This window comes from Chiloscyllium plagiosum, unplaced genomic scaffold (genome assembly GCF_037043375.1).
Source record: "Chiloscyllium plagiosum isolate Xiang-an unplaced genomic scaffold, Cpla_swu_hap1 HiC_scaffold_1, whole genome shotgun sequence".
Classification (NCBI taxonomy): Eukaryota; Metazoa; Chordata; class Chondrichthyes; order Orectolobiformes; family Hemiscylliidae; genus Chiloscyllium; species Chiloscyllium plagiosum.
Window position 1 is genome coordinate 20,652,864 of NW_028270139.1, and position 24,691 is coordinate 20,677,554.

Genomic DNA, 24,691 nt, shown 5'->3' on the forward strand with positions numbered 1-24,691 from the left:
TGGGTGTCTGTGTGCGCATCTGTGTGTACCTGTGTCCACGTGTGTGTGAGTAGGAATGTCTGTGTGTGTGTGTAGTGCAATGGTGATCACCTGTAATGTGACATGAACCCAAGGTCCCGGTTGAGGCCCTCCCTATGGGTACCGAACTTAGCTATCAGCCTCTGCTGGGCCACTTTCCTCTGCTGCCTGTCCCTTGGAGGATGGTCACCCGAAGGTCCGAGGCTGAATGTCCTGCACCACTGAAGTGTTCCCCAACTGGGAGGGAACCCTCCTGTCTGTTGCTTGTTGTGCGGTGCCCATTCATCCATTGTCGTAGTCTTTGCTCGGTTTCCCCAATGTACCATGCCTCCGGGCATCCTTGCCTGCAACGTATAAGATAGACAACGTTGGCTGAGTCACGTGAGTACCTGCCATGTACAAGGTGGGAGGTGTTCCCCCGCGTAATAGTGGTATCTATGTCCACAATCTGACACGTCTTGCAGCGTCCACTGCGACAGGGTTGTATGGAGTTATCCTGAGAGCCGGGCAGTTTGCTACGAACAATGATCTGTTTGATGTTTGGCGGTTGTTTAAAGGCAAGTAGTGGAGGTGTGGGGAAGGCCTTGGTCAGGTGCTCATCCTCATTGATAATGTGTTGCAGGTCACGAAGAATATTTCAGCTCCTGGGAAATACTGAACAACGAAGGGTATCCTGTCGGTTGCAGCACGTGTCTGTCTCCTGAGGAGGTCATTATGGTTCCTTGCTGTGGCACGTCGGAACTGGCAGTCGATGAGTTGAGCATCGTACCCTGTTCTTGTGAGGGCATCCTTGAGTACTTCCAGGTGTCCGTCACGTTCCTCCTCATCTGAGCAGATCCGGTGTACGCGTAGGGCCTGTCCATGGAGAATGGATGTTTTAATATGTTTTGGGTGGAAGCTGGAGAAGTGTAGCATTGTGAGGTTGTCTGTGGGTTCGCGGTAGAGTGTGGTGCTGAGGTGTCCGTCCTTGATGGAGACGCACGTGTCCAAGAATGAGACAGACAGTCGAGAGTAGTCCATGGTGAGTTTGATGGTGGGATGAAACTTGTTGATGTCACTGTGTAGTTTTATCAGTGACTCCTCGCCATGGGTCCAGAGGAAGAAAATGTCATCAATGTACCTGGTGTACAGTGTTGGTTGGAGATCCTGCATAGAGAAGAAATCTTGTTCGAACCTGTGCGTAAAAATGTTGGCATATTGGGGTGCAAATTTGGTCCCCATGGCTGTTCAGTGTGTCTGGATGAAGAATTGGTTGTCAAAGGTGAAGACATTATGATCGAGGATAAAGCGGATGAGTTGCAGGATGGTGTTTGGAGACTGGCAGTTGTTGGTGTTCAGTACTGAGGCTGTTGCTGCGATGCCGGTGTAGAGTGCGGAAACGTCCATTGTGACGAGGAATGTTCCCGGTTCGACTGGTCTGTGGGTGCTGAGTTTCTGTAAGAAATCCGTAGTGTCGCGACAGAAGCTGGAGATCCCCTGTACAATAGGTTTCAAGATGCCTTCCACATAGCCAGAGAGATTCTCACATAGGGTCCCATTGCCCGACACAATGGGACGTCCCGGTGTGTTGGCTTTGTGTACCTTTGGAAGGCAGTAGAAGTCGCCTACATGAGAAGTACGTGGGATGAGGGCGCATAGGGAACTCTGAAGGACTGGATCCAAAGTTCTGATCAGTGTGTTTAATTCTCGGGTGTGTTCTTTGGTCGGATCAGCTGGTAGTTGCCGGACTACGACACAGATAAATGGGCACCGCACAACAATCAACAGACAGGAGGGTTCCCTCCCAGTTGGGGAACACTTCAGTGGTGCAGGACATTCAGCCTCGGACCTTCGGGTGACCATCCTCCAAGGGACAGGCAGCAGAGGAAAGTGGCCGAGCAGAGGCTGTACTCATAGAGCGGGCCTCAACCGGGACCTTGGGTTCATGCCACATTACAAGTGATCACCATTGCACTACACACACACACACACACACACACACACACACACAAATATTCCTACACACACACACACTCTCACATACACATGGACACAGGTACACACAGACGCACACACAGGCACCCACACACACCCTTATAGACACACACTCACACATGCACCCCCTCACAGACTTAAGACACTCTGCACTCACCACACACACTCACACATGCACCCCCTCACAGACTTAAGACACTCTGCACTCACCACACACACACACACACACACACAGACACACACACAGACACACACAGACAGACAAAGACCCACATATATTTTGTGGGGTGAATTTGTACTTGCAGAGTTACATTGCACTTTGCTCAAAAACTGCATACATTCATGTAGAACTCGGAGCTCAAAAACTGCATGAATTTATGTAAAACTCTGTTATCTCACTTTTTAGATTAGAATTAATCTAAACATCAGATCATAGACAGAGAACACAGGGGGCTAACACCTTCAACATATTGTCTAGCTATCACCATTGTTAACAGCTAACCCGAGAATGCAACTTTAAAAAAAAGGTTTTGTGATTTACACATGAAAGAAATGAAACTATCACTGTATTCTAACAGATGAAAGGCTTAACAGACAATCAATGTTTCAATGTATAATTTCAGTTACATCACACTGTAAATTTTTGCTATAAATTCTGTGTTACGATCGAGCCCTCCACTATCACCTGATGAAGGAGCATCGCTCCAAAAGCTAGTGTGCTTCCAATTAAACCTGTTGGACTATAACCTAGTGTTGTGTGGTTTTTAACTTTGTACTTAAGGAGGATATTCCTGGAAATACATCTTGGGAAGTTATTTCTCTGGAACTGAGAAATAAGAAAGAGCTGATCACCTTAATGGGATTGTATTACAGAGCCCCTAATAGTCAGCGGGAAATTGAAAAAACAATTTTGTAAGGAGATTTCAGTTATCTGTAAGAATAATAGGGTGGTTATGGTAGAGGATTTTAGCTTTCCAAACAGACTGGGACTGCCATAGTGTTAAGGGTTTAGATGGAGAGGAATTTGTTAAATGTGTACAAGAAAATTCTGAGTCAGTATGTAGATGTATCAACGAGAGAAGGTGCAAAACTTGACCTTTGGGGAAATAAGGCAGGGCAGGTGACTGAGGTGTCGGTGGGGGAGCACTTTGGGGCCAGCGACCATAATACTATTCGTTTTAAAATAGTGATGGAGAAGGACAGACCAGATCTCACAGTTGAAGTTCTAAATTGGAGGAAGGCTAATTTTGACGGTATTAGGCAAGAACATTCAAAAGCTGATTGGGGACAGATGTTTGCAGATAAAGCGATGGCTGGAAGATGGGATGCCTTCAGAATGAGATAATGAGAGTCCAGAGACAGGATATTCCTGTTAGGGTGAAATGAAAAGCTGGTAGGTATAGGGAATGCTCGATGACTAGAGAAATTGAGGGTTGGGTTAAGAAAAAGAAGGAAGCATATATTAGGTATAGACAGGAGAGATCGAGTGAATCCTTAGAAGAGTATAAAGGCAGTAGGAGTATACGTAAGAGGGAAATCAGAAGGGCAAAAAGGGGACATAAGATAGCTTTGGCAAGTAGGGTTAAGGAGAATCAAAGGGCTTTTACAATACATTAAGGACAAAAGGGTAACAAGGGAGAGAATAGCGTCCCTCAAAGATCAGCAAGGTGGCCTTTGTGTGGAGCCGCAGGAGATGGGGGAAGATACTAAATGAGTATTTTGCATCAGTGTTTACTGTGGAGAAGGACATGGAAGATATAGAATGTGAAGAAATAGATGGTGACATCTTAAAAAAATATCCATATTACAGAGGAGGAAGTGCTGGATGTCTTGAAACGCATAAAGGTGGATAAATCCCTAGGACCTGATCAGGTGTTCCCTCGAACTCTGTGGGAAGCTAGGAAAGTGATTGCTGGGTCCCTTGCTGAGATTGTATCATCGATAGTCACTGGTGAGGTGCCGGAACACTAGAGGTTGGTTAACGTGGTACCATTATTTAAGAAAGGTGGTAAGGACAAGCCAGGGAACTAGAGACCGGTGAGCCTGATGTCAGTGTACAGGACATTGGTTAGGCCACTTTTCGAAAATTGTGTGCAATTCTGGTCTCCTTCATAATGGAAGGATGTTGTGAAACTTGAAAGGGTTAAAAAAAGATTTACAAGGATGTCGCCAGGGTTGGAGGATTGAGGTATAGGGAGAGGCTGAACAGGCTGGGGCTGTTTTCCCTGTTGTCGGAGGGAATCATGAGGGACAGGATGTACATGCATTTGGAAAGGCACTCACTGATTAGGGATAGTCAACATGGCTTTGTACTTGGGAAATCATGCTCACGAATTGGGTTTTTTGAAAAAATAACGAAGAGGATTGATGAGGGCAGAGCAGTGGAAGTGATCCATATGGATTTCAGTAAGGTGTTCGACAAGGTTCCCCGTGGGAGACTGGTTAGCAAGGTTAGATCTCATTGATTACAGAGAGGACTCACCATTTGGATACAGAACTGGCTCAAAGGTAGAAGACAGAGGGTGGTGTGGAGGGTTGCTTTTCAGACTGGAGATCTGTGACCAGAGGAGTGCCACAAGGACCGGTACTGGGTCCTCTACTTTTCATCATTTATATACATGATTTGAATATGAACATAGGAGGTAGGTTAGCAAGTTTGCAGATGACACCAAAATTGAAGGTGTAGTGGACTGCGAAGAAGGTTACCTCAGATTATAACAGGGTCTTTATCAGATGGGCCAATGGGCTAAGGAGTGGCAGATGGAATTTAACTTAGATAAATGCAAGGTGCTGCATTTTGGGAAAGCAAATCTTAGAGGACCTAATGGTAAGTTCCTAGAAAGTGGGGCTGAACATACAGACCTTGGAGTGCAGGTTCATAGCTCCTTGAAAGAAGAGTCACAGGCAGATAGGATAGTGAAAAAAGCCATTTGGTATGCTTTCCTTTATTGTTTAGAGCATCGAGTATAGGAGTTGGGAGGTCATTTTGCGGTTGTACAGGACATTGGTTAGGCCACTTTTCGAAAATTGTGTGCAATTCTGGTCTCCTTCATAATGGAAGGATGTTGTGAAACTTGAAAGGGTTAAAAAAAAGATTTACAAGGATGTCGCCAGGGTTGGAGGATTGAGATATAGGGAGAGGCTGAACAGGCTGGGGCTGTTTTCCCTGTAGCGTTAAAGGCTGAGGGGTGACCTCATAGAGGTTAATAAAATCATGAGGGTATGGATAGACATGGTCTTTTCCCTGGTGGGGGAGTCCAAAACTAGTGGGTAGAGGTTTAGGGTGAGAGTGGAAAGTTATAAAAGGGACCTAAGGGGCAACTTTTTCACGCAGAGAGTGGTGTGTATATGGAATGAGCTGCCAGAGGAAGTAGTAGAGGCTGGTACAATTGCAACATTTAAAAGACATTTGGATGGGTATATGAATAGGTAGGTTTAGAGGGATATGGTCTGGGTGTTGGCAAATGGGACTAGATTAGGTTGGGATATCTGTTCAGCATAGACGGGTTGGACCGAAGAGTCTGTTTCCGTGCTGTACATCTCTATGAATTGATTACTCTATTTGACAACAATTCTATGGTTTCTCTGCTTATTTTGTAATGTGAATGCATAATTTTACACTTGCCTATTTAAATTGAATCTACAATTACTATCTTAGGTTGCTATAAAATCTACATCCTTACAGAATCTGGTGAGAATAGTGGGCTGAAGTATAAGCAGGAGGAATTTAACTGGATGTTGAAATCGCTCTATACAGGAAATAGTAAGTGAGCAATGATAATTGAGAAGTTTACAATAAGATTGGCAGCTTTGAGTAGCAAGAGTGAAATCGTTGGTGAAGGGGCAAAATTAGTGGCAGAGCTAGGTCAGTTGGTTGGTTTACAATGCAGAGTGATGCCAACAGTGTAGGTTCAATTCCCACATTGGCTGAGGTTATGATTGAAGGATTCTCCTTCTCAATCTCTCCACTTACCTAAAGCATAGTTACCCTCTGGTTAAACTATCGCCAGTCATCACTCTCTCTCTCTGGGAATATGGTGACTTTACCTTTAACGCCAGCATTTTGAGGAGGACAACATATGATGGAATATGTAACTCAATGAGGTAGCTTGGATTGGGGAAACGGAAAGTGGTAAAAATTGTCAATTATGCAATTTTCAGTCAAGCCTATGTTGTCAATGGACTTTTGCAGAATTTGGTTATCAATTGATTTTCTATGCAAAGGAAGGGATATTTTTGCAAGGATATGTTATGGGCATAATAGAGAGGGAAGACAGAAACACAATTATGTGTTCAAAGGATTGGTAATGGAAAGAGGGCACCAAAAGTGATACAGAGATTGACCCTTTGCAGTTCAGTCAATTGGGCAAAGAGGAATCATTTCAGGTTGAAGCCATGATTTGGAGGTGCCGGTGTGGACAAAGTTAAAAATCACACAACACCAGTTATAGTCAAACAGGTTTATTTGAAAGCAATAGCTTTCCCAGAAGTTCTGGGATTTATATATTAATGAACAAAAACCTGTAACCCATTCTAAAAGATGAGAGACTTAACAATCCATGTTTGTTCAATATATCACTGTATGGCACTGTAATCTTTTGCTATAAATTCTGTGTCTTAGGATCTTATACTCCACAACCACATGATAAAGGAGCAGCGTTCCGAAAGCTAGTGCTTCCAAATAAACCTGTTGGACTATAACCTGGTGTTTTGTGATTTTTAACTAATTTCAGATTGACTGTACAAATTGGTTCTTGTAAAAGATAGTCATTTTATTTACTGTCCTTTTCCTTATCAATGATACTTGTCAATGATTCATTAGAATGACATCTTTAAAACAACTTTCACTTATAATGTTCTTTCTGTCTACATAGGGAGATATTTGCCTTTCCATCCTTCTCTGATGGGATTGCTAAAACCAAGAGCTCATTGTGTGGGAATCGGCAATTTGGCTCTTTTGTACCATTCTGCAGCTCACTTTAAATGCTCTCACTATTCAACACATAATTGAATAAAACACAAGGGAAGAAAGACCAAGAATTTAACCTGGCCAGATGCACTTGGTAGATGGTGGATAAGACTTAAGTTGAGAAGTCAACTTCTTACCTTGTATTCTGTAAAAACAAGAGATCATAATAAAGAGAATTGAGGAATGACTTAAAAGAATTAGAACAGATTACTGAAAATCAAAACATCTATTTCTATAAATTTTGAATTTCAATAATTTATTTGAAATGATGTCTCACCTCGCATTCCCCAGCTGGTATCATGATTTGAATCAAAATCTGAAGTCTAGAAATGAATCATCAAATAAGTATGCTAGAAGCTTTTATGACAATTGTATGAATACATTGTTCACTAAGATTAAGAATGTCAGATGCCATAAACTGAAATGTTTCAAAAATACCAAGTTATAATGAGGCTATGTGAAGAATAATATCCTAATATAATAAAAAAAACTGTGGATGCTGTTAATACCCTGGTATACAAACTCCAACATTCCAATGCCAGCAGGGATGGTTAGATTTAGACAATTTTAGATCCTGCTTCTGCCAGCTGGTACAAGAGCAGGATACAAGTATGTTGGTGAAGCAATCATTGGCTAATAACTAAGATACCAAGTTGTCGATTGTTTGGTCAGGTTAATAGTGATTTTGCATGAAACAAAGCATCAGATAAGATTACTAGTGGTGAGGGAATTGCAGAATTAATATTCCAGATTGATGTCAAACATCCTCGTGTTATACTCTCTTGCTTTCACCAAATATGCTGCCAGATCCGCTGAGTATTTCCAGCATTTCCTATTTTTATTTCAGAAAAAAACATGTAGTGACTCCAAAAGCCTTTACTTATGGATACTCCTATAAAATAGAAATTGGCCAGTTTTTGGTTATTTCTGAAGACCTCTGCTTCTCCCCCCTGCTGCAGCTGTCCAATTCACCTCCTCCCCCAACCACTCCACACCACAATGGAGCCTAAAGTTGAAGCCAAAGGTTGGAATATTTCATTTCCCATATGTTGGGGGTCCCAATTAAACTGGGGTAAGAAGCAAAATCTTTTCCCTCTCAACCTAAACCTATGCCCTTTACTTCTGGACTCCCACACTCCAAAGAAAAGACCTTGTCTATTTACCCTATCTATACCCCTCATGATTTTATAAGCCTCTGGAAGGTCACCCAACACTCCAGGGAAAACAGCCCCAGCCTATTCAGCCTCTCCCTATAGCTCAAACCCTCCAACCCTGGCAACATTCTTTTAAATCGTTTCTGAACCCTTTCAAGTTTCACAACAGACTTCCTATAGGTGGGAGACCAGAACTGCTCACAATATTTCAAAAGTGGCCTAACCAATGTTCTGTACAGCCACAACATGACCTCCCAACCCCTATACTCAATGCTCTGATCAACAAAGGAAAGCATACCAAACCCCTTCTACCTGCGACTCCAATTTCAAGGAACTACGAACCTGCACTCCAAGGTCTTTTTGTTCAGCAACACTGCTCAGGACCTTATCATTAAGTGTATAAATCCTGCTCTGATTGCCTTTCCAAAGTGCAGCACCTCACATTCATCTAAATTAAACTCCATCTGCCACTCCTTGGCCCATTGGTTTATCTGATCAAGATCCTATTTTATTCTTCGCTGTCCATTACACCTCCAATTTTGGTATCATCTGCAAACTTACAAACTATACCTCCTATGTTTATATAAATGGTGAAAATCACTGGACTCAGCACCGATCATTGTGGCACACCACTGGTCTCACACCTTCAGTTTGAAAAGCAACCCTCCATCACCACCCTCTATCTTCTGCTTTTGAGCCCGTTCTGTATCCAATTGGCTAGTTCTCCCTGTATTCCATGAGATCTAACCTTGCTAACCAGTCTCCCATGAGGAACCTTGTCAAATGTCTTACTGAAGTCAATATAGCTCATGTCCACAGCTCTGCCCTCATCAATCCTCTTCATTACTTTTTCAAAAAAACTAAATTAATTTAGTGGACATGATTTCCCACACACATAGCCATGTTGAGTATCCCTAATCAGTCCTTGCATTTCAACTACATGTAAATCCTGTCCCTCAGCCAATTAAGTTTTAGCTCTTATTCAGACATTTCAAAGGTTATTATACATTATGTTCACTATTACATTAACAAATCTCATTTATAGGCACAAATCTTAATCATAAAACCTAGTTAAAACCTATTTACCTTGTGTAATTTATTTTTTCCATAGCCAGGAAGGGAAGCTGATTTGGAGTGAGGAATTCCTGTAAAAAAGTAATGGCAATTTAGCCAACCAAAATTTATCTAAAATAATTGGTTTGATCCATTCCTCAGTGGGCTAAACACTCTCTAGTAGACAAGACATTCAACGCTGCCCAATTTAATTAATAAGATTATCGGTTTGTCAAACAATCAGGTGGAAATTGATCTGTCAGTGTACAAAATAAACTTACTCGTTTGAAACAGTGATTCACTGCTTGATCTTTGTAGTAGTTCTCTGTCAGCAGCAGGACTTCGAGATGATGATTTAGGATCCAGTTCAGGGGAGACAGCTGTGGCATCCATTTCCCCCTTCAGTGTCAACCAACTTGTCTTCAGCTAGAAACGATATCTACAGTCAACAATACAGTCAACAATACAGCCATCTACAGTGGCTTCAGCAATAAGCAATGTATATGCAAACTGATGCAGTTTTTCTTATTTTTTAAAACTGTTGCTGAACAATGCCTGAAGAAATACTAATCTGAGATTTAATTTACTGTTCTATGGTTTCATTCCAACTTGTATATATATCCAAATGATAAGTAACGAAGAGGAAGCCATTCGGCTCTTTTAGAGTCCTACAATTCAATAATCAATGTTTGCTAAAAGAAAAATCCAGGGTTTTCATCTTCCATCTTGTCAGAAAGGCTGTTCCTGATATTGATCATTCTTTGTGTAAAGAACTTTCAACATCAGTCCTGAATTCATTTTTTTATGAGCTCAAATCTATGTACTCTGATCCTACTCTTAAAATATAATTTAAATTAAATATTCTGAACTTTACCTTCCCATTGACTAATACTTGTTCCAGCTTTCAGTCTCATAAGATAATGCTTTGAGCTGTGGTGGTTAAATCTGTGTTAAGTATAATTAATTGTGGCTCGGCAGGGGGGGGGGGGGAAGAGACCCATCTGGCATTCCAGTATCTGCTGTATTTTACGGCAGAGGTAAATAGTGGGCTGAGAAGTTCAGTGATTTGCTGACCTCTGTTATCCTTGGGGCCTCTTCTCAGGTAGATGAGCCTTTTGTTTTGCTCACATTTTCCAAGTCCATCCAGACAGTCAGCCTACAGAGGTCATGACAGTCAGTGACTGTCTGTGTCAGTAGCTGTCATTTTCATATTTTGCTTACAGATGCTCTTGTGGTGAAGATGTGGATATCTGCAAAGATAACCAGGGGCTGACCATCCCCTTCTCAACAGCAAACCAATCCTTGTGGATTATGTCACAAACTGCAGACCTACTTTGTGTTTTTCCCTTTGAATACACAAGGACAAGGGTTAAAAAGAGAGTTTCTGATCTTCTGGAATGTACTAACAGGACTGAGGTTTTCATGTGTGCTAGTGGGCTTAGGTACCCGAATGTACCAGCTTTCGTTTGAGTATTAGTGTGTTGTGAAGGTCACAGTTGAACATTTATCCTCTCGTCACTCTTGCATTGCAGGTCAGGTTCTGAGTGCTCGAAGTCAACTAGTAGCAAATCAGACAAAACAAATCTCAACCACCCTGCAAAACAAAGAGTTTTGAAATCAGCTGTTCAATTACAAATGTCACGCTATTGCCACCTCTACTACAATGTCTACAGTGTTATCTGTACTTTGTGAACAGCTCACAGACTAATCCATGTATGTGCTTTGTTTAAATTTTATCGTTCTCGACCCAACTCTTATTTCTAATCTGCATTGTGTTACTAATTCTTTTACATGTGGCAATTAATAAACATATACTTTAATTAACTTAAGAAAGCCTGAGTAAATTGATTCTTTTAAAATGCAAGTTCATTTGGTTTTGCGAAAAGAGTATCTGCAAGAGAAGGGATCATTTCTAAATTGACCTTGCTGCAACCAACTAATGAGGCAAGTGAATAGAGATGGAGATAAAGGCTTCTGAATGGACATATGAATAGGAAGGGTTACAGGAATATGGGCCAAATGTTGGCAAATGGGACCAGATTAATTTAGGATATCTGGTCAGCATGGAACAGTTGGACCAAAGGGTCTATTTCCATGCTGTACATCTCTATGACTCTATGATTCTATTGTTCATCCCTCCTCATCTGGGAGCTTAATATATGGAAAATCCCATCTTGAACCATAACAAATTGGGAAATGCAGGGTGTGCGTACAACATGATGAAGGTCAAAACAAACTCTTTGAAGTTGTGAGAGTATCGGTCAATTTTTTGCTGAAGGGCATCCTCTGTATGAAAGGTGAGTATGGCAATGTCAGCATTGATCAACTTGCTGATGAGAATTTGGTGTAAATTTGTCTTGGATCTCAGGCCAATAAGACTGAATATCTTTATGTCCGTTCCAGTGTGAAGTAGACACCTTTTGTAGATGTCCTGAAGACATATGAAAGCAGCAATGAGAGGCTATGCCAAGGGGTGTCCATGCCAGATCACAACTGTGCTTGACATCATTGTAGATTTCAAAGAGTTCTGACAGTGACACATCATAGCTGACTTCAATGTCATGTTGGCATTGAAAGAGGAAATTGCAATGAGTAGCTTCTACATGCAGTCAATTTTCTCCGGCAGCTTAAATAGACTGTGTCTACTCAAAGCTTTGAATATCTTGGTGAGACTAATGCTATGGAAACCAGTCAGTCTGCTAGAATTAATTGCAATTGAGATCCAAGTGAGGAAATTCTAAATGCAGTAAGGGCTGTTCAGAGCAAAGTCCAAGAAACTATTAAGTGGTGCATCAATCACAAGTGATTATTATTTTGCCAAAATGCCCAGATATCGTTTGACACAGAAAAAGTCAGGTATGTGCATGAAGAGATCAACAGGCAACAGAGCCATCAGCAAAGAAAGAAAGTACAGTGAAAACAAAGATGGGCATGTCATCATCAACTGGAGTAAACCGTGGAGAAATGGGTGAGACATTACTATGATTTGTGGTCTATAGAGAACACTGGAACCCACGAAGTTCCAAGCAACATTCAAGACATAAGGAACCCACAGTGGAGGAGCTCAGCAAAGTTACTGATATATTGACATGGGCAAAACTCCAAGTTCTGATACTATACCACTTGAACATATTTTGCTTGGAAAACTGACACACCTGTAACATTTGATCAAACTTCTCTAACTCTGGTCATGGGAGAGGTCTGCGCTCTAGAATATCTGTGATGCAAAGATTGTAACACTGCATGAAAACAGATGTGGATGCAGCAATGACGCCAACCATTTTGCCATCTCCCTGCTGAGCTCTGTAAGAAAAGTTTTTGCCCGTTGTCCATGTTTCCCTTATCAGGTTGCAGATGTTGCCTGAGTGGATCTGTCCTAAATCCCAATGTGGTTTCTGAACTGGAGGTTTTGCAATTTATATGACTTTATCAATCTGATGGCTACTATATAAATACATCAGATTCAATCACGGTGCTATTAGCCTTGAAACAGTCAGCAATTTTCTGCTCTTGGTTCCTATATGTTGAGGGGACACTATTGTAGTTAGTATATTTCAGGTCAGGCCACTGTGTGAGAGAAGTCCTCAGTTTTGTAGATCTTTTGAGTTTCTAAACTTATGATTCCTTTTGACCACGAATGAATTCCAGCATTCAGGGTCAAAGTGAGATCTTGTGTTATCATGTTTTATTCTGGCTGGGAGCTAGCTGACCTTTAGACATTCCCCTTACCTGTAACACATGGATGACTTAAGGATAGTTCTTTGACTGAGATCTTGACATCATACTTAAATTCAGGCTGGTACACAAGAACATTTAGCCCCACTAGTGCATTACAGGAAAGCTGAAAAATGCTTTTTAATCACTGTTCTGAGTGTTTTTCAAAGTGAATAAAACATAAAATGTCTGCAGTTTGTGACATAACTTGCAGTGAGTGGGTAACCTCTCATTATCTTTGAGATCAGAGTCCAGTCTGTTTTAATTTGCTCTTTCCCCCTTTGAAAGACTGTTGGATTCCCTTTACGTCAGTTACTGCGATGTTTCTTGTGTCTCTTTCTCTCTCGATAGTCACTTAATTTACATTCACAGCTAATTTTGGCTATCATCTGTCCTCTTGCAAAGAAAAACATATTTTGAAATTGCAAGTTTATGAAATGCACAATACTTTGTGGTTATGAACACATTTTAACAGCATGTGTTAAAATGCTGTTCAGAGAGTCACATCTGATGACAAGAATCAGCTGATGTCAAATTCCCGATCTTTTCTCTGAACTTTTCCACAGCCAAATAAAATGTGATGCTTTTCTTTCAGTGTTCTACTCTCAGTGAGTCTGCTCACATATAGGGAAGCAATGTTGATGTTCAGCCTCATCAAGGTCCAAGTCTTACACAAATTATCAACCATCTGCCAGTAATCTGTCACTCCTGAAATTTGGTATCTTTCCATTTTGTTGGTTTTATTTGGTTGCCAAGTGTGTGAGATTTCATCCATTTCCTGAACAGAGGTTCTCAGCATCAAGCACCCATTGAAGTGGATGGACTGTGGAGAACCAAAGCCTTACCAGTTGAGAGCAACTCAGCTTAAAGTGGGTGGTGACCAACATTCCAAGGCTCTCTGAAATTCAGTGGAAGTCTATCGACATCCATGCAGCTTCAAGGGAACATTGGTGATGGCAGACCAATGGGACGTGATGGTTCCTCTTACTTGTCAGAGACAAGCCCTTTGCATTTATTCTCTCAACAATCCAGTTGTGATTATCAGTCATAACTGCAGTCATGTGTGTTAATACTCTGCAGAGAAATTGGGGTGGAGGGCAGCGATGGGGACAGGGGATTTGGTGACGTATCAATGGTAATGGTCAAGGTGACTGGCACATGGGTTAAGGGTTGTGGGTTTCAGGCCAGCAGCTAATAGAGGGTACTGGGGTCTGTGAGTGAGGGATGGGGTGGATTGGAATGTTAGAATGGGTGGACGGGATGAGGCAACAGGATTGACAGAGCTTTGAGCGAGCAACCGGGAGAAGGGAGAGTGGAAACATATTGGGTTGGCGGAACGGGTCTGGTCAGGGGTCCGGTCAGGGGTCCTGGATGGTCTTGCGGGAAAGTGTAGTTTGGCCGGGGGCCAATTGGAGATTCAGCTTAATAGCTAATAGGAATCAGACTCAGTATTTAATTGCCTAACCATCCCCTGGGTGTTTATTAAATTAACTGAGGCTAGATGCTTTGAACTCTCTGACATTAGAATACAATCCCTACAGTGTGGAAACAGGCCCTTCAGCCCAACAAGTCCACACCGACCCTCCAAAGAATAACCCACTTAGACCATTCTCCTACCCTATATTTACCTCTAACTAATATACCTAACCTACACATCCCTGAACACAATGGGCAATTTAGCACAGGCAGTTCACCTAACATGCACACCTTCGGATTGTGGGAAAAAACCAGAGCACCTGGAGGGAATCCATCCAGACACGGGGAGAATGTGTAAACTGCACACAGACAGCCACCCGAGGCTGGAATCAAACCCAGGTCCCTGGCGATATGAGGCAGCAGCGATAACCACTGAGCTACTGTGCCACCCCAAGGGCTTTCTTTTAAAAAGAGTTCCACTCACAAGGGAATTGTCCTTCAGAATTTTCAATTTTCCAGACAATTTCCAGACAATTTCCTTGGAGTCTGTGGGGTCAACATGCAACTCAAGCCTGAGCTGCTCCAATGACTATCCAAACATCTGGCAATTAAACATCCAAGGATTTACAACTTTTCGAAAAGACAGGGAGGTAGGCAGAGGGGGCAGGGTTGCCTTGTTAGTTAAGAATGAAATTAAATCTATGGCACTGAATGACATAGGGTCAGATGATGTGGAGTCTGTGAGGATGGAGTTGAGAAACCAAGGCAAAAAAAACATCATGGGAGTTATGTACAGACCTCCCAGCAGCAGTCAGGACCAGGGGTGCAAGATGCATCAGGAAATACATAGGGCATGTCAAAAAGGCAAGACCACAGTGATCATGGGGGACTTCAATATGCAAATGGACTGGGTGAATAATGTTGCTGGAGGATCTAAAGAAAGGGAATTCATGGAATGGCTTTTTGGAACAGCTTGTGATGGAACCCACAAGGCAGCAGGCTATTCTGGACTTAGTGGTATGTAATGAGCCAGACTTTATAAAAGATATTAAAGTAAGGGAACACTTCGGAGGCAGCGATCATAGCATGGTAGAGTTCAGTTTGCAGTTTGAAAGAGAGAAGGCAAAATCGGATGTAATGGTGTTACAGTTAAATAAAGGTAATTACAGGGGCACGAAAGAGAAACTGATGGAAATCGACTGGTAGCAGAGCCTCGCAGGGAAGACAGTAGAGCAACAATGGCTGGAGTTTCTGGGTGTAATTGAGGAAACAGTACAGAGGTTCATCCCAAAGAAAAGAAAGATTATCGGGGGGAGGGGGGTTGGAGCGTAATTACACAGCCATGGCTGACAAAGGAAGTCAGGAAATGTATCAGAGAAAAAGAGACAGCCTATAAAGTGGCCAAGAGCACGGCAAATCAGAAGATTGGGAAGACTACGAAAACAGAGGATAACAAAGAGAGAAATAAGGAAGGAGAGGATCAAATATGAAGGTAAGCTAGCCAGTAATATTAGAAATGATAGGAAAAGTTTCTTTCATTACATAAGAAATGAACGAGAGGCAAAAGTAGAAATTGGGCTGTTCCAAATTGATGCAGGAAGGCTAGTGATGGGAGATAAGGAAATAGCTGAAGAACTTAATAAGTACTTTGTGTCAGTCTTCACAGTGGAAGACATGAGTAATATCTCAACAATTAAGGAGAGTTGAGTATGGTAGCCATTTCAAAAGAGAAAGTGCTAGAAAAGCTAAAAGGTCTAAAAATTGATATATCTCCTGGCTCCATTGGGCTACATCCTAGAGTTCTGAGGGAAGTGGCTGAGTAAATAGCAGAGGTGTTGGTTGTGATCTTTCAAAAATCACTGGAGTCAGGGAAAGTCCCAGATGATTGGAAAATTGCTGTTGTAACCCCCTTGTTCAAGAAAGGATCAAGACAAAAGATGGAAAATTATAGGCTGATTAGCCTAACCTCGGTTATAGGTAAAATTCTAGAATCCATCATTAAGGATGATATTTCTAAATTCTTGGAAGTGCAGGGTCAGATTAGAACAAGTCAGCAAGGATTTAGTAAGGGGAGGTTGTGCCTGACAAACCTGTCAGAATTCTTTGAAGAGGTGACAAGTAAGTTAGACCGGGGAAACCCAGTGGATGTTGTCTATCTAGACTTCCAAAAGGCCTTTGATAAGGTACCTCACAAGAGGTTGCTGAGTAAGGTGAGGCCCCATGGTATTCAAGGTGAGCTACTGGCATGGATTGAGGATTGGTGGTCTGACAGAAGGCAGACAGTTGGGATAAAAGGTTCTTTTCGGAATGGCAGATGTTGACAAATGATGTCCCACAGGGTTCAGTGTTGGGGCCACAGCTGTTCACTTAATATATTAACGATCTGGATGAAGGGACTGGGGGCATTCTGGTGAAGTTTGCCAATGATATGAAGTTAGGTGGACAGGCAGGTAGTACTGAGGAAGAGGGGAGGCTGCAGAAAGATTTGAATACTTTCGGAGACTGGGCCAGGAAATGGCTGATGAAATTCAATGTGAGCAAATGCGAGGTCTTGCACTTTGGGAAAAAAAAGAATACAGGCATGGACTATTTTCTAAACGGTGAGAAAATTCATAAAGTCAAAATACAAAGGGATCTGGGAGTGCTCGTCCAGGATTCTCCAAAGGTTGACTTGCAGGTTGAGTCCGTGATTAAAAAATGCAAATGTAACATTGTCATTTATCTCAAGAGAGTTGGAATATAAAAGCAGCGATGTGCTTCTGAGACTTGATAAAGTTCTAGTTAGGCCCCATTTAGAATACTGTGTCCAATTTTTGGCCCCACACCTCAGAAGGAGCGTGTCCAGCAGAGATTCACATGGATGATCCCTCGAGTTAGGATGGTGTGTCACTTGGAGAGTAACTTGCAGGTGCTGCTGGTCCCATTTGATGAAAGATTGAGGATCCTGGGATTGTATTCATTAGAATTTAGGAGGTTGAGGGGAGATCTAATAGAAACTTACAAGATAATGCATGGCTTAGAAAGGGTGGACGCTGGGAAGTTGTTTCTGTTAGGCGGGGAGACTAGGACCCTTGGGCACAGCTTTAGAATTAGAGAGGGTCAACTTAGAACAAAAATGAGGAAACATTTCTTCAGCCAGAGAGTGGTGGCCTGTGGAATTCATTACCACGGAGCGCAGAGGAGGCTGGGACATTAAATGTCTTCAAGGCAGAGATTGATAAATTCTTGATCTCACAAGGAATTAAGGGCTACGGGGACAGTGCGGGTAAGTGGAGTTGAAATGCCCATCAGCCATGATTAAGCAGCGGAGTGGACTCGATGGGCCAAATGATCTTACTTCAAACCCTATGTCCTATAGTCTTATGGAATATCTGGGCCATTTTTGGGTCTGTGACCTGTCACTTGTGAAAAGATTTGTGCAGAACATTACCTTCAACCACAAATGCATCAGCCAGTCTTGTTTTAAATTCACTCTTGGAAGGTGGGCATCATTGGATAGGTCAGCACTTATTGCCCAATATTAAATGCCCTGGAGAAAACAGTGATGATGAACGATCATGAACTGCTGCCATACTTGATGTGTCAGGAATGCAGAGTAATGGAAGGAAAGGAGCTCCATAAATTTGACCCAACAGTGAAAGACTGGTGATAAAGCTCCAAGTTAGGATGGTGTGTCACTTGGAGAGTAACTTGCAGGTGCTGCTGGTCCCATGTGTGTCTTTAGATGGTGAACAGCCTCTGGGTTACTGCTGCTGAACTCCCAGCCTCTGAACTACTTTTGCAGCATTGATAAATGGCTTGTCCAGTACAATTTCTGATCAATGGTAGTACTCAAGACTTTGATAGTAGTGCTTTCAGTGATGATAATGCCATTGAACATCAAGGATTGGTGGCTAAATTCTCTCTAGATGGAGATGGTCACTCTTGTCACTTGTTGGCTTAACCATTACTCGCCATTATCATCTTGAACCTGACATTGTCCAGAATTTCCTACATATGGACGTGGACTGCTTCAGTATCGGAGGTGTTGTTCATGGTCCTAGATGTGCAATCATCCATGAACATCAGCACTTCTAACCTTATAATGGAGAGAAGGTCATTGATGAAGCTGAGTAATGTCTTCAGGTTTCGGGGGAAACAAAATGGTGGATCCTGTTAGATGATTCCTGAGCAAACTGATAAAGTCATATGGCATATTGCTTCATTTTTATAACAGTCAAACCACCACCATGACATAGCCTGACTTCCTGTCAGATCTGTCCTGCATGCCCAGAGTCTCACCCCCTCCCCATGCTGTCCATGAGATGGTTCAGTGAGAAAGAGATCATTGCTCACCTCCTTCTGGAAGGTGCCTTTGCAAAACTGGTCTGTAAAGAGGTGCAGAGTTTTCTTGTCAAGGTTATCCCAAACAACTTTGTAACACACTATACTGTACTTTATGAGGTACCCCTGGAGACACTCACCAAAATAAACATCAGTTGGTGCTAGAGGATGATTAACTTGGTCAAAGATGCTTTTCATTCTGCCAGAAAAATCCATTGGCTTTCCAGTGCAGAGAACTACTGACAACTGAGTACTGCAGACTGGTACATTCTAGGGTCCAGGGATATGTGCTGAGGGATGCACGAAAGCTTGGTGGCAGCTGCCATGGAAGATCAATGGGAGAAAGCTGTTAAGGCCTTCCTGTTATAGTGTACAGCTGGGCTGAGAACTGTGCAAAATCCCTTTGGTCATATTCTTTGCATGGAATGAATACTGTTGGAATGACAGAGAATAGTTTATAACTGTAATTTTACTGAGGCGTGACAGCGCCTGTATTGAACTTACATGATATCAAGTTTGAACCTTATGTTCTTTTATGAATAAACTATATCTTTGGAAGAAAAACCTTCTAAGTTTACTCATAACATTTTATCCGACTTACACTGAGCTTCAGACTGATGAAGTCGCACCGGACTCAAAAGGTTAACTTTATTTCTTTCTCCACAGATGAAACTAGATCTGCTGAGGTTCTCCAGCATTCTGTTATTTTCAAGACTGAGAGGAATTTTGTTTTTGTTAGACTATGGGGAAAGCAGTCACTAAACCGGGAGATCTGGGTTATTCTGCACAATTATGTTCTTCACAGCTCATTGAATATTTGAGAACAGGTAAAATGATAAATTGTAGTGGATGGCAGATGCTGTGGGTACCATAAATTGAAGGCACCCAGTCACTTAACCCCTGATCATGAACCCACTCATCCCTGAAGATGTCAGAAACAGGTATAAAGTGGTATCACACTTTAGCAATTTCTCCCTAGAGGTTCTCCTGAAAGCTGTCCAAGAAGAAGGGCAAGGTCTTTTTCCTATGGATGGCAATAAGAGGCCATCTTGAACAATGAAGGCAGCCTGGACAGAGGTGACTGCAAAGATCAAGGCCATAGAAAACCTGGCTCTAGAGCCACTTGGCCAGGGTGTGAACAACCATCTATCCAAAGCTTCATGCTCCTATAAATGGGAGTTAACATGGATGGCTGTCACTGGCGAGGACTGTCACACACAAATATTGGGTGCCAAGCTGCTCAACAATAACCTGCTCATTAACCCCAGTTTGTATTTTGCCAGGGCCACTCAACTCCTGATCTCATTGCAGCCTTGGTTCCAAAATGATTAAAGTAGCTGAATTCCAGATGAGTGGGATGAAAGTGATAGCCCTTGACATGAAGTCTGTATTTGACTGAGTATGGCACCAAGGAGCCCAACAAAATTAGGATCAATGGAAATGGTGGAAAACACTCTGCTGATTGGAGCCATAGGAGGTCAGTCATCTCAGCTCCAGAACATCTCTGCAGAGTCCTAGGTCCAACCATCTTCAGCTGCTTCATCAACAACGAGATGTTCGCTAGGAATACTGCAGCAAGTAACTCAACTCCTGACTCCCCAGATCCTGTCCACCGTCTCGAAAGTACAAGTCAGGAATGTGACGAAATACTTCCCAATTGCCTGGATGCGTGCAGCTCCAAAAACACTCAAGAAGCTTGACACCATCCAGGAAAAAGCAGCCCACTTAGAGTCATAGAGATGTACATCATGGAAACAGACCCTTCGGTCCAACCTGTCCACGCCAACCAGATATCCCAACCCAATCTAGTCCCACCCGGCCCATATCCCTCCAAACCCTTCCTATTCATATAACCATCCAAATGCCTCTTAAATGTTGCAATTGTACCAGCCCCCATCACATCCTCTGGCAGCTTATTCCATACATGTACCACCCTCTGCATGAAAAAGTTGCCCCTTAGGTCTTTTTTATATCTTTCCCCTCTCATCCTAAACCAATGCCCTCTAGTTCTGGACTCCCCGATCCCAGGGAAAAGACTTTGTCTATTTACCCTATCCATGCCCCTCATAATTTTGTAAACCTCTATAAGGTCACCCCTCAGCCTCCGAAGCTCCTGGGAAAACATCCCCAGCCTGTTCAGCCTCTCCCTATAGCTCAAATCCTCCAACCCTGGCAACATCCTTGTAAATCTTTTATGAACCCTTTCAAGTTTCACAACGTTTTCCCGACAGGAAGGAGACCAGAATTGCACACAATATTCCAACAGTGGCCTAACCACAGTTCTATACAGCCGCAACATGACCTCCCAACTTCTGTACTCAATACTCTGACCAATTAAGGAAAGCATACCAAATGCTTTCTTCACTATCCTATCTACCTGCGACTCCACTTTCAAGGAGCTATGAACCTGCACTCCAAGGTCTCTTTGATCAGCAACACTCCCTAGGACCTTACCATTAAGTGTATAAGTCCTGCTAAAATTTGCTTTCCCAAAATGCAGCATCTCGCATTTATCTGAATTAAACTCCATCTGCCACTTCTCAGCCCATTGGCCCATCTGGTCCAGATCCTGTTGTAATCGGAGGTAACCCTCTTCGCTGTCCACGACACCTCCAATTTTGGTGTCATCTGCAAACTTACTAACTGTACCTCTTATGCTCGCATCCAAATCATTTATGTAAATGACAAAAAGTAGAGGACCCAGCACCAATCCTTGTGGCACTCCACTGGTCACAGGCCTTCAGTCTGAAAAACAACCCTCCACCACCACCCTCTGTCTTCTACCTTTGAGCCAGTTCTGTATCCAAATGGCTAGTTCTCCCTTTATTCCATGAGATCTAACCTTGCTAATCAGTTTCTCATGGGGAACCTTGTCGAACGCCTTACTGAAGTCCATATAGATCACACCTACTGCTCTGCCCTCATCAATCTTCTTTGTTACTTCTTCAAAAAACTCAATCAAGTTTGTGAGACATGATTTTCCATGCACAAAGCCATGTTGACTATCCCGAATCAGTCCTTGCCTTTCAAAATACATGTACATCCTGTCTCTCAGGATTCCCTCCAACAACTTGCCCACCACTGAGGTCAGGCTCACAAGTCTATAGTTCCCTGGCTTTCTTTACCGCCCTTCTTAAACAGTGGCACCACGTTTGCCAACCTCCAATCTTCCAGCACCTCACCTGTGACTATCGATGATACAAATATCTCAGCAAGAGGCCCAGCAATCACTTCTCTAGCTTTCCACAGAGTTCTCAGGTACACCTGATCAGGTCCTGTGGATTTATCCACCTTTAACCATTTCAAGACATCCAGCACTTTCTCCTCTGTAATCTGGACATTTTGCAAGATGTCACCATCTACTTCCCTACAGTCTATATCTTCCATATCCTTTTCCACAGTAAATGCTGATGCAAAATATTCATTTTGTATCTCCCCCATTTTTTGTGGCTCCACACAAAAGCCACCTTGCTGATCTTTGAGGGGCTCTATTCTCTCCCTAGTTACCCTTTTGTCCTCAATATATTTGTAAAAACCCTTTGGATTCTCCTTAATTCTATTTGCCAATGCTATCTCATGTCCCCTTTTTGCCTTCCTGATTTCCCTCTTAAGTATACTCCTACTTCCTTTATACTCTTCTAAGGATTCACTCGATCTATCCTGTCTATACCTGATATATGCTTCCTTCTTTTTCTTAACCAAACCCTCAATTTCTTTAGTCATCCAGCATTCCCTATACCTACCAGCCTTCCCTGGATTCTGGATTCTTGTTATATCATTTCTAAAGGCTTCCCATTTTCCAGCCATCCCTTTACCTGCAAACATCTGCCTCCAATCAGCTTTCGAAAGTTCTTGCCTAATACCATCAAAATTGGCCTTCCTCCAATTTAGAACTTCAAGTTTTAGATCTGGTCTATCCTCTTCCATCATGATTTTAAAAACAAATAGAATTATGGTTGCTGGCCCCAAAGTGCTCCCCCACTGACACCTCAGTCACCTGCCCTGCCTTATTTCCCAAGAGTAGGTCAAGTTTTGCACCTTCTCTACTATGTACATCCACATACTGAATCAGAAAGTTGTCTTGTACAGTCTTAAGAAATTCCTCTCCATCTAAACCTTTAACACTATGGTAGTCCCAGTCGATGTTTGGAAAGTTAAAATCCCCGACCATAACTACCCTATTATTCTTACAGATAGCTGAGATCTCCTGACAAGTTTATTTCTCAATTTCCCTCTGACTTTTAGGGGTCTATAATACAATCCCAACAAGGTGATCATCCCTTTCTTATTTCTCCGTTCCACCCAAATAACTTCCCTAGATGTATTTCCAGGAATATCCTCCCTCAGCACAGCTGTAATGCTATCCCTGATCAAAAATGCCACTCCCCCTCCTCTCTTGCCTCCCTTTCTATCTTTCCTGTAGCATTTGTATCCTGGAACATTAAGCTGCCAGTCCTGCCCATCCCTGAGCCACGTTTCTGTAATTGTTATGATATCCTAGTCCCATGTTCCTAATCATGCCCTGGAGTTCACCTTCCCTGTTAGGCCTCTTGCATTGAAATAAATGCAGCTTAATTTATTAGTCCTACCTTGTCCCTGCCTGCCCTGACCGTTTGATTCACTTCTGTTCTCAACTGTATCAGTCTCAGATTGATCTCTTTCCTCACTATCTCCCTGGGTCCCCTCCCCTCCCCCACCTTACTAGTTTAAATCCTCCCAAGCAGTTCTAGCAAATTTCCCTGCTAGTATATTAGTGCCCTTCCAATTTAGGTGCAATCCGTCCTTCTTGTACAGGTCACTTCTACCCCAAAAGAGATTGCAATGATCCAAAAATGTGAATCCTTCTCCCATACACCAGCTCCTCAGCCATGCATTCATCTGATCTATCTTCCTATTCCTGCCCTCACTAGCTTGTAGCACTGGGAGTAATCCAGATATTACTACCCTTGAGGACCTCATTTTTAAATTTCTACCTAACTCTCTCTAATCTCCCTTCAGAATCTCAACCTTTTCCCTTCCTCTATCGTTGGTTCCAATGTGGACAATGACCTCCTGCTGGCCCCTCTCTCCCGTGAGAACATTCTGCATCCTCTCTGAGACACCCTTGATCCTGGCACCAGGGAAACAACACACCATTCTGCTTTTTCTCTGCTGGCCACAGAAACATCTGTCTGCACCTCGGACTACAGAATCTCCTAACACAATTGATCTCTTGAAAGCCAACGTACCCCTCGTTGCATTAGAGCCAGTCTTAATACCAGAAACTTGGCTGTTCGTGCTACGTTCCCCTGAGAATCCATCACCCCCTACATTTTCCAAAACAGCATACCTGTTTGAAATGGGTATATCCACAAAAGACTCCTTCCCTAGGTGCTGACCTCTCTTACCCTTCCTGGAGTTAACCCATCTATGTGAGTGTATATGAGACTTCCCCCCTTCCTATAACTGCCATCCATCACATACTGTTGCTGTTGCAAATTCCTCATCGCTTCTATCTGTCTCTCCAACCGATCCACTCGATCTGATAAGATTCGCATCCAACAGCATTTATGGCAGGTATAATCCACAGTAACCCTTAAACTCTCTTTAAACTCCCACATCTGACAAGAAGTACATATCACTGCAAAGGCCATTTTTGCTCCTTCACAATCTACAGACCCAGAAAATAACACCGTCTTATTCCTCTACAAAACACTGTGCCAAGTTAAATTAAGAGCTATGGCTTATATTTCAAGTTTAATCAAGAGACTTACCTCCAAAAACATATAATCAAGAAGGAACCCACCGTACTCACTAATACAGCCTTCTCTTGAACAAACTTAAAACAACAATTAACTTATCTGATTCTGTATTGTGAACTTCGCCCAAACCGGTTCCTGCAAGATTAGTTGTGAAATTCAATTGATTGACATCAGTCACAAACAGCCAATTCCTCCACGACCAGCAGGCTATACCATCTACAAGATGGACTGCAGAAGTTCACCAAAGATCCTTCGACAGCACTTACATCTCGAAGGACAAAGGGAGCAGAAACCTAGAAACAACACTATTTACAATCTCCCCTCTAAGA

The 24,691-nt window shown here is 42.6% G+C and overlaps 1 protein-coding gene across 1 annotated transcript in view; it reads right to left on the reverse strand.

Annotated features, from left to right (window-relative positions):
* ablim2 (actin binding LIM protein family, member 2) overlaps nucleotides 1–24,691 on the reverse strand; it is a 332,680-nt gene that overhangs the window by 77,441 nt on the left and 230,548 nt on the right. Inside the window, exons 15-18 of the mRNA XM_043698357.2 lie at nucleotides 9,450–9,594; nucleotides 9,202–9,260; nucleotides 7,239–7,284; nucleotides 7,099–7,106 (exon numbers count right to left, since the gene is read on the reverse strand). Coding sequence (XP_043554292.2) covers nucleotides 7,099–7,106; nucleotides 7,239–7,284; nucleotides 9,202–9,260; nucleotides 9,450–9,594 — 258 coding nt within the window. The remainder of the gene's footprint in view (nucleotides 1–7,098; nucleotides 7,107–7,238; nucleotides 7,285–9,201; nucleotides 9,261–9,449; nucleotides 9,595–24,691) is intronic.